Genomic DNA, 13,555 nt, shown 5'->3' on the forward strand with positions numbered 1-13,555 from the left:
ATCACACACCCCCAGAAGCTATCTTTTACCCCTTACGGACTAGCAATCACACACTACCGGAAGCACTGGTGCATGCTTCAAAATGCTGCTATCATACACTACTGGAAGCACTCTTACACCCATAACTGTCTAGCAATCACACACTACCAGAAGCTGTCTGAATTGCCTCACAGAATAGCAATCACACACTACAAGAAGCACTCTTACAATCCCCACAGACTGGCAATCGCACATTAACAAAAGCTATCTTACACCCCTCACAGACAAGCACTCACACATTATTGGAAGCATTCTTACACTCCTCACAGAGTAGCAATCACACACTACCAGATGCACTCTTACACTCCTCACAGACTGCCAATCACAGTCTACCAGAAGCAAAGTTACATGTTCTGCAGTCCTGCAATCACTCACTACCAGAAGCTATCTTACACCCTTCACAGACTAGTGATCACACACTGCCGGAAGCACTCTTACACCCCTCAGAGACCAGCAACTGAACACTACTGGAAGCACTCTTACACCCCTCAGAGAGTAGTAATCATACACTACTGGAAGCACTCTTACACCCCTCACAGACTAGCAATCGCACATTACCGGAATCACCCTCACAGACTAGCAACTTCACTACCTGAAGAACTCATACCCCTTACAGACTAGTAACTGTACACTACCGGAAGCACTCTTACACCCTTCACATACTAGGAATCACACACTACCAGAAACTATTTTACATGCTTCACAGACTAGCAATAAACACTACCGGAAGCTATCTAAGATGCCTCACAGACCAGCAGTCACACACTAAAGGAAGCACTCTTACACCACTCACAGACTAGCAATCATACCTTACCAGAAGCACTCTCACAACCCTCATTGACTAGTAATCCCATACAACCGAAAATACTGTTACATACTTCACAGACTAGCGGTCACACACTAACGGAAACACTCTTACATGCTACACAGACTAGCACTCACACACTACAGGAAGCACTCTTACAACCCCCACAGACTGGCAATTGCACATTAACAAAAGCTATCTTACACCCCTCACAGACAAGCACACACACATTATTGGAAGCACTCTTACACTCCTCACAGAGTAGCAATCACACACTACCAGATGCACTCTTACACTCCTCGCAGACTGCCAATCACAGTCTACTAGAAGCAAAGTTACATGTTCTGTAGTCCTGCAATCACTCACTACCAGAAGCTATCTTACACCCCTCACAGACTAGTGATCACACACTGCCGGAAGCACTCTCACACCCCTCACAGACTAGCAACTGAACACTACTGGAAGCACTCTTACACCTCGCAGAGAGTAGTAATCATACACTACTGGAAGCACTCTTACACTCCTCACAGACTAGCAATTGCACATTACCGGAATCACCCTGACAGACCAGCAATCACACAATACCTGAAGCACTCATACCCCTCACAGATTAGTGACTGTACACTACCGGAAGCACTCTTACACCCTTCACATACTAGGAATCACACACTACTGGAAGCACTCTTACACCACTCAGAATAGCAATTATACACTACCGGAAGCACTATTACACCCCTCACAGACTTGCAATCACACACTACCAGAAACTATTTTACATGCTTCATAGACTAGCAATAAACACTACCGGAAACTATCTAAGATGCCTCTCAGACCAGCAGTCACACACTAAAGAAGCACTCTTACGCCACTCACAGACTAGCAATCATACCTTACCAGAAGCACTCTCACAACCCTCATTGACTAGTAATCACATATAACCAAAAATACTCTTACATACTTCACAGACCAGCAATCACACAATACCTGAAGCACTCATACCCCTCACAGATTAGTGACTGTACACTACCGGAAGCACTCTTACACCCTTCACATACTAGGAATCACACACTACTGGAAGCACTCTTACACCACTCAGAATAGCAATTATACACTACCGGAAGCACTATTACACCCCTCACAGACTTGCAATCACACACTACCAGAAACTATTTTACATGCTTCATAGACTAGCAATAAACACTACCGGAAACTATCTAAGATGCCTCACAGACCAGCAGTCACACACTAAAGAAGCACTCTTACGCCACTCACAGACTAGCAATCATACCTTACCAGAAGCACTCTCACAACCCTCATTGACTAGTAATCACATACAACCAAAAATACTCTTACATACTTCACAGACTAGCGATCACACACTACCGGAAACACTCTTGCAGGCCTCACAGACTAGCAATCACACAGTACCGGAAGCTATCTTACTTCACTCACGGACTAGCAATCACACACTACCAGAAGCACTCTTACATGCTACACAGGCAAGCAATCACACACTACAGGAAGCGATCTTACACCCCTCACAGACTAGTAATCACACACTACAGGACGCAAACTTACACCCCCGCAGAGTAGCAATCACACACTACCTGCAATACTGAAAGCACTCTTACAACCCTCATAGAGTAGCAATCCCACACACCAGAAGCACTCTTACAACCATGAGAGACTAGCAATCACACACTACCAGAATCTATATTACACCCCTCACAGACTAGCAATCATATATTACCGGATTCACTACTACATGCCTAGCAAACACACTACTGGAAACACTCTTGCAGGTCTCACAGCTTAACAATCACACACTACTGGAAGCACATGTACACCCCTCATAGACCAGCCATCACACACTACCAGATGCACTCTTAAATGGTTTCTAGTCTAGCAATCACACACTACTGGAACCTATCTTACAAAAATCACCGATTAGTAATCATACACTACCGGAAGCACACATACATCCCTCACAGACCAGTAATCACTCACTACCTAAGCTATCTTACATGCCTCGCAGACTTGCAATCACACATCGGCAGCACAGATAAGGTTAGAGCTGGGGCTATTAAACTATGAGGCCTCCAACATCGGCGCATACCTAAATCTCTGTCACAAATTGAGACAAGCGGATTTCGGCACACTACAATCCATAGTCTGGCTTGAAATCACCCAGAAAAACCCAGGAGGTGTCTTTGGTCGCCTTTTCAAGGACTCCATTCAACAAATGTCGGCGAGCGACCTATGGGCCCTAAACCCCAAGTCAGACAGTTTTTAAAACTGGCATTAAAAAATGTGTGAGAATGTGCTCTCTCATTATAGACAAAGCACTCTTTTCGAAACGTAGTCATGCCTGGGCTCTTGTAAATTCTTACACCCCCCCGCTACGTACCTGTCTTGCACATACTCATTGTTTTTAAAACGCAGCCTCATAGCCATTAGAATGGGTGATTGGCGATTTCTGCAAGATCTGCCCTCCTGGCGAAGTACGACAGAAAATCTTACTTGCAGAGGGTGCGGCAAATCACCTGAATCCCTGTTGCATGTGGTCTGCCTCTGCCCAGCCCTCAATTTCCAACGCAGGCGCAAACTTAAAGTTGAGTGGAACAAGCTGGGTGTTCGGACCTGCAGGCAAGCCATCATCACAGACCAGTAATCACTCACTACCTAAGCTATCTTACATGCCTCGCAGACTTGCAATCACACACTACCAGAAACTTATCCTACATGCTTCACAGACTAGCAATCAAACACGACTAGAAGCACTCTTACACCACTGACAGCCTAGCAATGACAAACCTTCCAAAAAAGCAGCTACTGGATTTAAACAAAAACATTCTAAAATCTCGCCCTGAAACCCCAATCTCTGACCCCGACTACTCAATGAAAAAAGGGCATGTTACTAATGACATAATCTTCTATACTGATAGAAGAGTCAATGGAGAAAAACGTTCTTTCTCTTTTTAAGGTCGCCAACATGAGGAAAACAGCACACAGATTACCACTAACTATCCTCCCTTCCCCATTCTATAAAGCAGCAGCTACTATCACTATCTATCACAATGAGATCATCCTCTTGCAATCATCAGACCACAATTTAAACCTATTAGATAACATCTTTCCGCTCATCAAGGAAAAAGTTAGAAGAACACCCCCCCTCCTGCCAACCACAGCTTAATGACCAACTCCCAATCTGATTCCAAATTAAGTCATGATACCCAGTTGTCCCTCTCTACACATATACCCACCCCAGACCTAACTGACAACCGGGCTAATAACACATACAACCGTAAGCCCTCTTCGCTCCTTAACACCACCATTACACACACTATCTCTCCCCACCATACCTCCGCCACCGTCTCCCTGACCCAATACTCCCAGCTCCCCTCTCACACCTCCTTCCCAATCCATCACTCATCCTCAGAGCGACACTCATCCCCCCTATTCATAAGCCATTCCCTACAACTATACGAGTCACATGGTCCCAACCACATAAATAACACCTTCCTCTTGTCAGCCAGATGTCCCAACTGTCCCCTCTATCACCACTTATACCACCACAGTCCCTGACTTACCCACACCCAGACCCCTCAACACCCAAGCTCTACATCCCCCTCTCCATCGCCATATCCACAGAAAAATCTCAAAACATGGATCTGAACACAACTCCCCATCAAACTTCACACAAGGCACAACTGCTCCTCCCTCACCACCTGCAGTCCATCCATCAAATATGGCAACTCTCACCACAGACCCCAGACTAGACGAGATATTATTATCTCGGCAACAAGTCAAAACTGACATTCAAACTCTACACAATATGATTTAACAGCAACCCAAGCTAGCGTGCCCTAAACTTGATTCCAGAACATACACACACATCAAAAATTCCATTCACACCCAATATTTACACGTCAGCACCCAACATCAGGAGCCCCCAAGATGGAGTACAGTACCTTACCCCATCGTCTTATCCTGCCCTATCAGGATGAAAGATTCCTTATCATCTAAAGAATAAGTTACCTTACTCCACTCGTACGAGCCGTCTTACATCCCACACAATGCTGTGCACCCAGATAATGCACATATACATTCCTTAATTCAGTCTATCCCTATCAACACACATAGAGCTACAATACATAATTCCAGAAGTATAGTTGAAAACAACCTAACGCAAATCCCTCTCACATTCGAACCCTCCACATTAGCCAAAAAAAAGAGGCTAAAATGTATACTCCTAAACTGCAGGTCCACCTCTAGACACGCAGCTGATATAGCACCTTCTACTCACTAACGAACCAGACATTCTAATCCTAATGGAAACCTAGCTAAATGAATCATCTACACCCATCCTGGACATACTAATACCCCCTAACTATGACATCACCAGACTTGACAGGATTGATAAGTTGGGTGGTGTGATCGCTTGCATACATCAGAGCAATCTAACAGTGATCAATTCCAATGCTCCAGTGAACCACAAATCTGCACCCCCAACCTGCAGGGGAATTTATACTGAAAACCTAAAGCGCCTTATATGGGGTGAAGACATTAGTTTGAATATTCTACATGTAAGCATGGACCTTATAAGAGGTGGAATCGATCAAGATGCCCCTCCTACTGCAACATGGTCAACGCTATGCCTTATTTATTTATTTATTTTTAAAATTTCTAGAGCGCACAAATACCTTACGGTGTCTCGGCGCTTCACCTGACTAACCTTTTTCAAGCAAAACTGCAGGCCCAAAGGACATTCCAGCTTCATAAGTTTACACTTTCAACACAGACAAAGTCACTCAAGAAAGCCAAAAGCAACGCTTTGCGGCAACTTGCAAAATTTCCGGGGAATAGTGAATGCCTAAATCTCTACCAAGTAGCCCATAAGTCATTTAGGCAGGCGATAATTAAAGACAAATCGACGCACGAAAATCAGTTCTGGTGCAAACTGGTGTGGGAAAGCAAGAACAGAAACTCAAGAAAATTTTGGGCCCTAATTAACCACTCCAACCGGACTACATCGAGCTTTGGTTCGGCAAATATTCAAGAATCAGACTGGGCAACATTCTTTATCGACCACTTTAGGTCCCCAGAACATCTAGGAGTTACAGAAAGATGCCCTCCAAGTGAAGCTGAAACAGATCTCAGTAACAGGCAGAGTTCACCCATTGAGTGCATACACTCCGTCAGTGAGGCCTTTCAGGTGCCGCAAGAAAGGGTTGCAATAGTAGTGTCAAAAGCGAGATCAGACGGTGCACCAGGCCCAAATGGCCTGCCACAGAGCCTGTTTAAATCCGACATAGCTTTCTGGTCAGGAACGCTAACAAATCTTTTTAACTATGCTCTGAGAACTGCAACAATCCCAGATTCATGGCGGGGCGCAATAATCCACCCAATTTATAAATCAGGATCTCGCGCCTCCCCCAGTAATTACAGACTCATTGCTCTTTTGGATATTGAGGCTAAGCACTATGCAGGTCTCCTTCTGGAGGAGCTGAGTCTATGGGCAAAGGAACACAAGTTGATTCCGATGAACCAAACAGGGTTTGTTGCTAACTCTGGGACTATGACCAATCTACTAGCAGTGTCAACCATTGTCGACAAAGCCCTCTCAACATCCAGGTCAGTCTTCTGCAGCTTTGTCGACTTTAAAGCTGCATTTGACAGCGTCCCAAGGGCGGCTTTATGGGAAAAATTAAGGAAATGGGGGATTCCTGACAAATTACTGGAGGCAATCATTCAACTTCATTCATGTACTTGGGTCAGGGTGAAGCTGGGGTCCGGCACGCATCTCTCGCGGAAAATTATGACAACTAGAGGTGTGAAGCAGGGATGCCTGCTGGCCCTGCTTTTGTTTAATTTGTTCATAGTGGACCTGTCGATGACTCTAGATGAAACAAATAGTCATCCCCCAAAGGTGGGAGGCACGGCATTAAGTAACCTTCAATATGGCGATGATCTTGTTCTTTTTAGCCTCACTAGGGTCGGGCTGCAACGGCTCCTTGACAAACTGCTTAGTTACACGTCTACGAACCAATTGGAGGTTAATTTAAAAAAAAAAAAAAAACACAAGTTGTCCCCTTTGGAAGGAAACGCCAGGGCGGCGGTGGGTGGTCATACAATAACTCAAGTGTGGCTATAGGTCACTCGTATAAATATCTAGGTGTCCACCTGGACTCTAGGGGTAATCTCATTAAACAGCGTAATGAGATTGCAGTTAAAGCTACGACCCTCGCGGTGTCATTAGCCAAGCTCTCGAAAAACCTCTCTGGCCCAACTCTCTCGCCTCTTTTGGAAGTTCTAAGAGCGAAAATTGGCCCTACCCTATCATATGGCATAGAGATATTTAGGGGCAAAATGAACTCAGTTTTAAACCAACACACGACAAAAATCTATATAAAGGTCCTCCAGCTACCAAATTCAGCATCGACAGCACAGATGAGGTTAGAGCTTGGGCTATTAAACTATGAGGCCTCCAACATCGGCGCATACCTAAATCTCTATCACAAATTGAGACAAGTGAATTTCGGCACACTAGAAGCCATAGTCTGGCTTGAAATCACCCAGAAAAACCCAGGAGGTGTCTTTGGTCGCCTTTTCAAGGACTCCATTCAACAAATGTCGGCGAGCGACCTATGGGCCCCAAACCCCCAGTCAGACAGCTTTTAAAACTGGCATTAAAAAATGTGTGAGAATGTGCTCACTCATTATAGACAAAGCACTCTTTTCGAAACGTAGTCATGCCTGGGCTCTTGTACATTCTTACACACGGTTAGCCCCCGCTACGTACCTGTCTTGCACATACTCATTGTTTTTAAAACGCAGCCTCATAGCCATTAGAATGGGTGATTGGCGATTTCTGCAAGATCTGCCCTCCTGGCGAAGCACGACAGAAAATCTTACTTGCAGAGGGTGCGGCAAATCACCTGAATCCCTGTTGCATGTGGTCTGCCACTGCCCAGCCCTCAATTTCTAACGCAGGCGCAAACTTAAAGTTGAGTGGAACAAGCTGGGTGTTCGGACCTGCAGGCAAGCCATCATTGTGGCTCTGAACCCCGAAAACACAGGCTTAAACATAGGACTAACAAATTTTATTCAGCAAGCATACCGTAATTTTAAGCAAAAGATGTCCTGTTAATGCCTCACCTCTTCCTCTTTTTAATCATCCAACATAGCTCACACAAACACCCCAAAACTCTAAGGTGGATGAAATGAAAAGAACACGAGTAGCAGCCCTAAGATCACTGGTTTGTCTACCATATGTATGATGCTGTTGACTGCAAGAGTAACAAAAAACGGGGTGACCATTCTTGTATATCATGTTTTAAATCTCTTTTAACAGTTTGTACACAATGTGAATATTGTAACCTGCTTTTAAAGATATCTGTGTCATATCTAAATAAAGAAATTTGATTTGATTCAATGCCCAGCACCATCCTCCTGTGAATACCTTTTCTTAAACATCTCTAGTAAAAACAAACAAATATGTTCATTACACACATCCTACCACCCACCACGAGATAACATCACATTCATAGAACACCTCATAGACATTCCAGCCACAAATGATGGGCAACATAATATGCACATTTTCCTGGGTGATTTCAACCTTCACTGGGATAACCAGAATGACCCTTTGCTCAACAGCCTCAAAGCTTTCCTCTCAGACCTTAATCCTAACCAAATCTGTAACAGCCCCACTAATTACATAGGCACAAACCTCGACCTAGTAATCTCCAAAGTTGATTCCACTCAGCTCGACTAGATCCTCCACTGTAATTGGTCTGACCATCACACAATTACATTCCAAATCATGGTATCAGTTAAAAGTCATTCTATACAACCCTTAAGAACAAAGATCTGGATGAGAAATCTGACAAACATCGGCTCAGACCCACTAATATCCTCTAATCCAAACATCCTATGTCCCCCAGAAAACCTAGTTGATGTACAAATTCTGACCAACCACTACTTCCACTCCATGAACAGCCTATTAGACAAAATAGCCCCTGTACAATGGAAAAGAACCACCACAAAAGACTCAAAACCCTGGTATGATGGCAGGTTAAATGAAGACAGATGCTCACTTAGAGTAATAGAACGACGATGGAGATCCGCACCTTCAGCTGACCACCTCAAGCTACTAAGAACCACCAGAAACTCCTACTTCAGAAAGATCAGAAGATCAAAAACTGACTTGTTCAGGAATCAAATAGACCAAGTCAAGAACCGTCCCAAAAACTATTCGATCTAATTAAAGCCCAAACGAAGACTGCGTCCATCCCCCCAAGGCTATCCCTGTCACTCTCCCAAACTGTGAGGAATTTGCCTCCTTTTTCACTACAGAATCAGAATCCATAAAAAACGACTTACTCAAAGACCTTTTATCCCTTACGGACACGCAAAAGAACTCCGCATTGCCTGTGATAGGTATCCCAGTCAAATATTCCACAAAATCCAACCTTAAAAACAACGCATACTGGTCCTACTTCAACACCTACAGTGAAGACACTATACTAAAGACGCTAACCACCCTGAATCCCTCCAATCGCTTCAAAGGCCCGCTTCCCACTGACTACTTAAAAGACTTCATTCCACTGTTATTACCTCTCTGGACCAAGCTCATAAATACCTCCCTCCTTCAAAGAACTATCCGAGAAAGTCTGAAAATAGGGCAGGTATCCCCTATCCTAAAGAAACCAACAGCTGGCCCATCAGACTTGAATAATTATCACCCGATATCCAACATCCCCACTCTAGCCAAACTCTTGGAAAAATGTGTTCACACCCAGCTTAGCAACTGCATTGAACAATTCAACCTGCTCAACCAATTCCAATCAGGCATCCGAGCAGGGCACAGTACTGAATTAGCCATGAAGACATAATTGATGGCGCTCTAAAAATCCTTGACCAAAATGAAGCCTGTTTACTAATCTTACTCAACTTGTCATCGGCATTTGACACGGTCAAACATGACAACTTGCTAGAACTGCTGAAACACAGAATGGGAATGTCTGTACTTACCTGGTTTACTTCTTTTCTCCAAAATAGATCTCAAAGAATCAAGAACGAAACAAAGTAACAAATCAATCCTTATCCAACCCCATGCCAGTCACGTTAGGAGGACCACAAGGCTCTTCCCTTTCACCCACACTTTTCAACCTTTTCATGGAACCACTCACTGAACGTCTCAGTCTCTCCGAGATCCATTTCCATGTGTATGCAGATGACACCCAACTCTACATCAAGATCCTTGCACTGGAGGACATCATATCTCTCAATACAACGCTACAAAAAACACAAACATGGTTGGCCGAAAACCATTTGAAACTAAACTCCCTCCAAACGAAGTTCCTCCTAATTGCCCCCCCAACAAAATCATTCACCATCCTAGAATGGATGCAGCGCCTAACAGCACTCAAAGGGCAACCTCTCATTGCTGAATCAGCAAAATCAATAGGTGTAACACTGGACAGTAACTTAAAGATGCAGAAGCATATCAGCGCCGCCACAAACTTAGCACATTTCCACGTTAACACCTGCGAAAACTGAAACCATTCCTGCCAGCAAACGACTTCAAACATGCAGTTCAAGCCCTAGTAATCCCAAGAGTGGAATATGGGGCTGTAACCCTATGCAGCCTCCCCAGGTCGACGACAGCCCCGCTAAGAGCCACTATCAATTCAACTGCGAGACTCATCACAGGTTCAAAAAGAACCTCTCACATCTCTCCTGGCCTAAGAGCCCTCAACTGGCTCCCGTTTGAAGCTAGAATTTATCTGAAAATCGCATGTATGACACACATGGCCTTACACTACAATTCTCCGAGCTATCTAGCTCAGAAACTGGTACTTTCTTCTGGAAATAGAGCCTCCAGAAGCTCCAAGAATTTTCTACTAAAACCACAACGTTTTGCCACAAAAAAACTAACAACCGATCCTTCTCTGGAATGGCTCCAAGGATATGGAATGCTTTGTCCACAGAAATTAGACTGAACCCCTCCACTGCCTCCTTCAAAAAAAATTGAAAGCGATTCTCATGGCTAAATTCACGTGAACTACTTACTTATTACTGTATACTAATTATTAGTCTGCATTATTGAGCACCGTATTTTAATTACTAGTTTGTACTTTATAGCACCTTATTTCTTAATCACCTCTAATTGTATGTTTTTATGCTTATTCTTGTTAGCACCTTATATCTTAATCACCTCTAATTGTATGTTTTTATGCTTATTCTTTCTTGTTTCCAATATATGACATGTAAAGCGCCCTGATACCTGCAAGTGTCTTGTTTGCGCTATATAAAACCTTCAAAATAAATAAATAAACTACCGGAAGCGCACTCATAGACTAGTGATCACACTACCAGAAGCACTCTTACACCCCTCACATACTAGCAATCACACACTACCAAAAGCTATCTTGCATGCCTCACAGTCTAGCAATCACACAGTACCGTAAACTATCTTACATGCTTCACAGACTAGCGTTCAAACACCACTGGAAGGTATCTAACATGCCTCACAGACCAGCAATCACACACTACCGGAGGCACTCATACACTCCTCACAGATTAGAAGTTACAAACCACCGGAAGCTATCTTATACCCCTCACAGACTAAGAATCACACACTACCGGAAGCTATCTTACTTGCCTCACAGACTAGCAATCAAACACTAGCGAAAGCACTCTTACATGCTACACAGACTTGCAAACATACAATAACGGAAGCACTCTTATACCCCTCACAGGCTAGTATGCACACACTACTGGAAGCACTCTTACAACCCTCACAGACAAGCAATCACACATTACCGGATGCACTCTTACACTCCTCGCAGACTAGCAACCACAGTCTACCGCAAGCAATGTTACATGCTTCGCAGTCCTGCAATCACTCGCTACTGGAAGAGCTCTGACACCCTTCAAAGACTAGCAATCAAACACAACCAGAAGTTATCCTTTACCCCTCTTAGACAAGTGATCGTGCACTACTGGAAGCACTCCTACACCCCTCACAGACTAGCTATCACATAGAAGCACTCTTACATACCTCACAGACTAGCAGTCACACACTACTGTAATCACTGTTGCATGTTTTACAGTCCTGCAATCACACACTACTGGAAGCACTCTTACTTGCATCAAAGACTAGCAATGAAATAGAAGCACTCTTACAACTCTCAACGACTAGCAATCACTTAGAAGTACTCTTACATCCTTCATAGACTAGAAGTCACACACTACCAGGAGATTCCTATACCCCTCTCAGACTAGCAATCACACACTACAGGAAACACTCTTAAGCCTCTCACGGACTAGCAATAACACAATACCAGGAGCTATCTTACACCCCTCACAGACTAGCAATGACACACTACCGGAAGTACTGTTACATGTTTCAGTCCTCCAATCACACACTACCGGGAGCACTTTTACATCTCTCATTGACTAGTAATAACACACTTTCTGAAGCACTCTTACATGCTTCACAGACTTGCAATCCCACACTACCAGAAGCACTCTATACCCCTCACATACAAGCAATCAGACACTACCGGAAGCACTCTTACACCCCTCAAAGACCAGCAATTAAACACTACTGGAATCACTCTTCCATCCACAGAGTTGCAATCACACACTAACAGAAGCACTTTTACACCCGTCACAGATTAGCAATCACACAGAAGTACCCTCATACCCCTCACAGATTAGCAAATACATAAAAGCACTCTTATATCCCTCACATACCAGCAGTCACACACTACCAGAAGTACTCTTTAATACCTCACAGGCTAGCAATGACATAGAAGCACTCACACCCTTCACAGACTAGAAATCACATAGAAGCACCCTTACACTCCTCACAGACTAGCTAGCACATAGAAGCACTCTTACATTCCTTCTAGACTAGCAGTCACACACTATGGGAAGCACTCTTACATCCCTCACAGACAAGCATTCACATACTACCCTATGCATTTTTACACCCATCAGAAACTAGTTCTGAAGACAGAGCTCAATGTTCTTGGTAGGAATGACTGCAAGGAAAAGTGTCATGAGGTCTCTATTCTCAGACAGTATTTGAAGCCCACAACATAGACAGATTGGAGATAAGAACAACAGGTGTGTCTAGCATTTTTAGATACGAGCTAGACCTACTGGCATTGCCAATGCTCGTTAGGTTAAGCTGTATAATTAGTTTTCTTTCTTTCAAAGTGTTTTAAAGAATGTTATTTTATTTTGAACTTAGATTTGAATATAGAGCAAAGTTGTATGTATCTTAGATGCGTCTCCCCATAAGGGTGATATGATGATTTAATAATAATATTTAATATTTTAGAAACAAACATATAATATAATAATGTGGTGGGGCTCTTTAGTGGTAGACATCAGATTAGTAGGTGCCAAGTATTTGTAAACAAATTCACCTTCTTGCTCTAGAAACATGTAACATGCATAAAATTTGAATTGTAAGTGCAGACCTCCTGTCCTTCTTTCAGATCCTCAAACCTTTTCCAGAATTCCATCTTCGGGGTCTTTTTATGATTTGATGGTAAGGTCTCACCTGGCTCCAATATGCCCTGAAAGACAGGATAACATGGGTGAATGGGGGCGGGGATGTTCCGGTTCATTAAAAACTATTGTCCGTTACACATCCCAGCTGTTGTAATAAAAGAGAAAGGAAATGGATCT

The 13,555-nt window shown here is 43.6% G+C and overlaps 1 protein-coding gene across 4 annotated transcripts in view; it reads right to left on the bottom strand.

The window, feature by feature from the left end:
- The window catches only part of LOC144773622 (transient receptor potential cation channel subfamily M member 2-like), a 1,628,848-nt gene that overhangs the window by 153,117 nt on the left and 1,462,176 nt on the right, over positions 1-13,555 (bottom strand). For all 4 annotated transcript variants that reach the window (XM_078658771.1, XM_078658770.1, XM_078658769.1 and 1 more), the window contains one exon: positions 13,345-13,443. In XM_078658771.1, coding sequence (XP_078514897.1) covers positions 13,345-13,443 — 99 coding nt within the window. The remainder of the gene's footprint in view (positions 1-13,344; positions 13,444-13,555) is intronic.

The sequence above is a fragment of the Lissotriton helveticus genome, chromosome 8 (assembly GCF_964261635.1).
Source record: "Lissotriton helveticus chromosome 8, aLisHel1.1, whole genome shotgun sequence".
Classification (NCBI taxonomy): Eukaryota; Metazoa; Chordata; class Amphibia; order Caudata; family Salamandridae; genus Lissotriton; species Lissotriton helveticus.